At 35.7% G+C, this 4,177-nt stretch overlaps 1 protein-coding gene across 1 annotated transcript; it reads right to left on the bottom strand.

Moving 5' to 3' along the window:
• Positions 1 to 2,668: 2,668 nt before the first annotated feature.
• LOC141427153 (uncharacterized) lies at positions 2,669 to 3,762 on the bottom strand. The gene is made up of 3 exons (XM_074086387.1): positions 3,714 to 3,762; positions 3,439 to 3,568; positions 2,669 to 2,925 (listed from the first exon to the last, which is right to left on the bottom strand). The coding sequence occupies exons 2-3, from the start codon at positions 3,503 to 3,505 to the stop codon at positions 2,669 to 2,671; spliced, it is 324 nt and encodes a 107-aa protein (XP_073942488.1). The 5' UTR covers positions 3,506 to 3,568; positions 3,714 to 3,762.
• Positions 3,763 to 4,177: the final 415 nt, after the last annotated feature.

Raw genomic sequence — 4,177 nt, 5'->3', positions numbered from 1 at the left:
ACTCTGTGGCTCTATTATTTGACCAAATAACAAGTTTTAATTAAAACCGGACTATCCTCATGGTGTCATGCTCTACATCGACATGGCAAAATACTCCTTGCCAAACAGCAAGGGTGAAAGCCATTAAAAAAAAGCCTACTGATTTATCATACAAATAGTACTGCTACTTCGTCGGGAAATATTTACTCAGATTCGGATAGGAACATTGCAGACTATTATTATTACAGAGTATTACGGCTCTCACACATAGTTATCATTTTTACTGTAAAAATAATGTAACAATTTCAATGATTTGTATAGTGCATAGCAAAAGAAATATTTAATTACCAGCACATGTCCTTTGGCATCTTTTAATATTGGCCAATTTTCCAAAAAATCGTGTATTGTTGGAAAATGTGTTCCTGTCCTATCCTGTATTTTCTAGTTTTTTTCCATCTCAAGACGACCTCATCCCATGGCTCATTGTTATTTTTCAACCACAAAACAGTCGTCATCGTGAGCAGCATCTGAATAAAAAACGAATTAAAGTCACAATATTAATAAAAAAAAAAATTATAGGCACAGAGACATTTCACCTTAGCAGTCTAGATTGGCAACACATCTGCAATCCCTTTGGGGTTGCGGATGTCTATGGGCAGCGGTGATCAGTGATCACTTAGCATCAGGTGATTCACTTAATTGTTTGCTTTCCTTATTGTATAAAAAAAAGTTAATTATATATATCTTATAGTCAAGGACCAATATGTATATATACCACAGACTGAAACAAAATAGGTATGTACAGTCAGGGATTTTAATTATTAGCCACTTTAGGAATTTTAATTTAGTTGTTTGCTATACTATTGAGCTGGCTAAAATGTAAATGCTTGTGAATGCCATAATACTGCAAATTTAAAAAACTTCACAGTGGCCTAACAATTAAAATCCGTGACTGTACACAGATATTATTGTACAATAAAGTGATATACATACAAATATCAGTGACACAGGACATGTAACAAAACTCGGATAAAATTAACTATGACACAAAAAAAAAAAACGAAAATCGGTTCATCCGTTTGGGAGATAGATACCACAGACAGATACACAGAGACACGTTAAACTTATAACACCCCTCTTTTTGCGCCGGAGTTAAAAATAGTGCAAAATTTCAACGAAATTGTCCAATGAATTAGCCGTGGAAACATAAATACAGTATAATTACAAACCTATCATCAAGGAAAGATTTTTCGGCTCATTCTCCAGCTCATTTTCTGGTATTCTCTGTGTTGATTTTGGCCTCCGGTGTTTCTCTCCAGATATATACAGCAGGTTCCGAACTTTATCAACTAATTTGCTTTAGCCGGAATATATTTTCCACTGATAGACTTTGCAGTTGGAACCGCTCTCATGAAATAAGTCCAATGTTTTCGCTTGGAAAGAGAGATACAATCCTTGCTGCAATCAAGTTGTAATCCTCTGCTCTTAGTTTACTGAAAATGAAAGTAATATTTTAATTACTTTGTATTTCGAAAACAAAGTTATGTACTAAATGCAACTACAATCTAAATACAACTACTATACAAACATTGTACAAAACTACTATAATTAAGGACTTGAGCCTGGGTCTGATAAGAAAAACCGGTCAAGTGCGAGTCGGACTCGCGCATCAAGGGTTCCGAAGAAATTTGTCTTGTCTGTCTGTCCGTCTGCCACAGCCAATTTCAATACGAACAATCAAACAAACAATCACTCAAACAAATCTTTCCTCTTTATTATTTTAGTATGAAAAACTTATGAGCCTATGACATTTCAACATATTTCTTTAAGTCTGTTTTTACCAAAAATTGGCAAAAAACAGACGTTAAACGCTAATTTACCTCCCAAAACGGCCTCTCATGTTTAAAACTCATTAATTTATGTTACAAGTTTTGTCTTTGGGTCCCGACTTACATATGTGTACCAATTTTCAACTTGATTGGTTTATTCGTTTCGGAGAAAATTGGCTGTGACAGACGGACAGACAGACAAGACAAATTTGTTCGGAACCCTTGATGCGCGAGTGATGTGAAGTGATCCTTTAAGGGTTCCGTTTTTCTTTTTGAGGTACGGAACCCTAAAAACAAATGTTTCAAGTATTGCAATAGCAGTCTGTTGTCAAAACTGTATCATTATGAATGACTGAAACCTGAACTAAACTTTACTTAGGTATACAAAGATCTAAATTCTAACTAGGAGGATACCTCAAGGCAAGCATAATATGAATAATAAGAATATGGGCTGGTCATATCTAGGATAACAGTGGAAAGATAAGAGTCATAGGACACTGAGTGCAGACAGTGCGGACTTACAGAGGCAAGCAGGTTTACTGGATAAAGGTGGCATGAGACAGGAACACGGTAGGAACTGGAGAAGGATATTTTGTAGGATTCAGCATAAAACTTCGCTAATATAATAAAAGTGAAGTTTTTTTTGTTCTACAATATCTACTACTTTATAACTGAATTTGTTATTACTTGTTCACTATATATGTATATATATGTTTTATAATAATGTCTACAAGTATATTGCGTTTCTTAGCATTGAGACATTGATATCTTTTATAATAATTAGAATGCTGCTTCCATGGGCAGATGTTTGCAACAGTGTGTTGATGTCAAAATCCGGAAGAGGGGGTCTATTTATGTCTCTAAAATATTTGTGATGTCATCCAGAATTGGAAGACTTGAGAAACTGTCTCCTGAGACTTCTTTGTTAGTTCTAGCAGACGAATGTGATTCATGATTGGTGTAAACTGTGTTTCAGATAATGCTTCAGTAGTAGCAACGGACTCCAACAAATCTTGAATATTGTTTCTTAATATAATTCTTTGTCCTATGTGAGGACATAGTTCCTTGAGATAAGTATCTGTCAAATCCTTGAAGTTCTCTATAGATATGTCATTATCTAAAAAATATAATAAATATCATTAGTTTAGACTACGGCAAAGACCAACCGAGAGACTGGCTGTGCTTTAGCAGTTTGCCGCTATAGATACAACCTAGGCTGTATGTGTTATGACGTCAACACTTCTTACACATCTAATTCTTTTTTACTCACCTCATCATTTAGCCACGAATACGAGTACATAAGCCCTGTTTACCTATATAATATTCACCTGAGGCCTGAGACCCGAGACCCTAGCACAGTTGGTTTATCTATCCATTTTATATGATGAAAGATAAAATGGGTCGATAACCTTACCGTGCTAGGGCTGGAGAACCGACTATTCTCGTCGATAATCAGATAATCTTGGCATTAAATCAAGATAAGCATTACGTTGCGGATATAATATTCGATTCTTAAGACTGTTTACTATATAACAAACCTGCTAACTAAAGCTTGAATCTACGAATGCAAGTAACTAATTAATAACAAGATTACATTAAATTGGAATTTGGATTAGATTTGGGTATTTACCAAGGAAATTCTTGATGATTTCTTCAGAAATGCTCCATTTCCTTAGAAGAAGGACTGTTTCGTCCATTTTTACCGGAGATCATAGGTCGCGTGGCAAAGTATAAGCGAAACTTCTATTGTGGAAGTCAGCCTAGGACAAACACAAAATATAAGAACACAAAAGAATGGTCAAGCGAGACCTAATTACTTATGTACCAAGTGAATAGACAAACTTCTGACAATAAATCGACTGACGTCATCCACTTATCCGTAATGAAATGATAATCTTTACTTACCTTTTAATTTTTATGCACAAACAGCCAGCAGCACAGCAAACGAACGCCACAATTCAAATACACAACACCAAAGAGTAGTATAATATACGGGGAAAGAGAGCCCTCTCTCGTCTCATTCATGCAGACTGTTTTGAAGCGCCGTCTGCATTTCCTAACTAGTACCATTGATGTATATCCATCCATACGTATAGCTATTAATAGTCACAGGTATTCTTTTACTTTACTGGATTTGCTTCCCAGCTCAAACCACATAAAAACTAAAAACAGGGCTGCAAAGAGAAGTGAGACCGCTTGAATTCAGTCTTCTTAAGTTTAAACCAGCCTCAATTTTCCGTTTGCAGCACTGTCTTTACTTTTTATGTGGACGATGTGCACGAGTTTCGATTGCAACGTAGCCATCTTGTTCCTTGTTGAGCGCGAATAGACGCCTGGCCTGACATAGAGGGTTGCTACACAAAAAATAT

Source organism: Choristoneura fumiferana, chromosome 4, assembly GCF_025370935.1.
Source record: "Choristoneura fumiferana chromosome 4, NRCan_CFum_1, whole genome shotgun sequence".
NCBI classification, from domain to species: domain Eukaryota; kingdom Metazoa; phylum Arthropoda; class Insecta; order Lepidoptera; family Tortricidae; genus Choristoneura; species Choristoneura fumiferana.
The sequence above is the reverse complement of the archived record's forward strand: the minus strand, read 5'-3'. Positions and strand labels throughout refer to the sequence as shown.

Excerpts from the sequence above, each read along its gene's own strand:
- LOC141427153 (XM_074086387.1), bottom strand. The coding sequence starts at position 3,505 with ATGGACGAAACAGTCCTTCTTCTAAGGAAATGGAGCATTTCTGAAGAA. Across the intron at positions 2,926-3,438 it reads AATCATCAAGAATTTCCTTG|ATAATGACATATCTATAGAG; the intron begins GTAAATACCCAA and ends TATATTTTTTAG.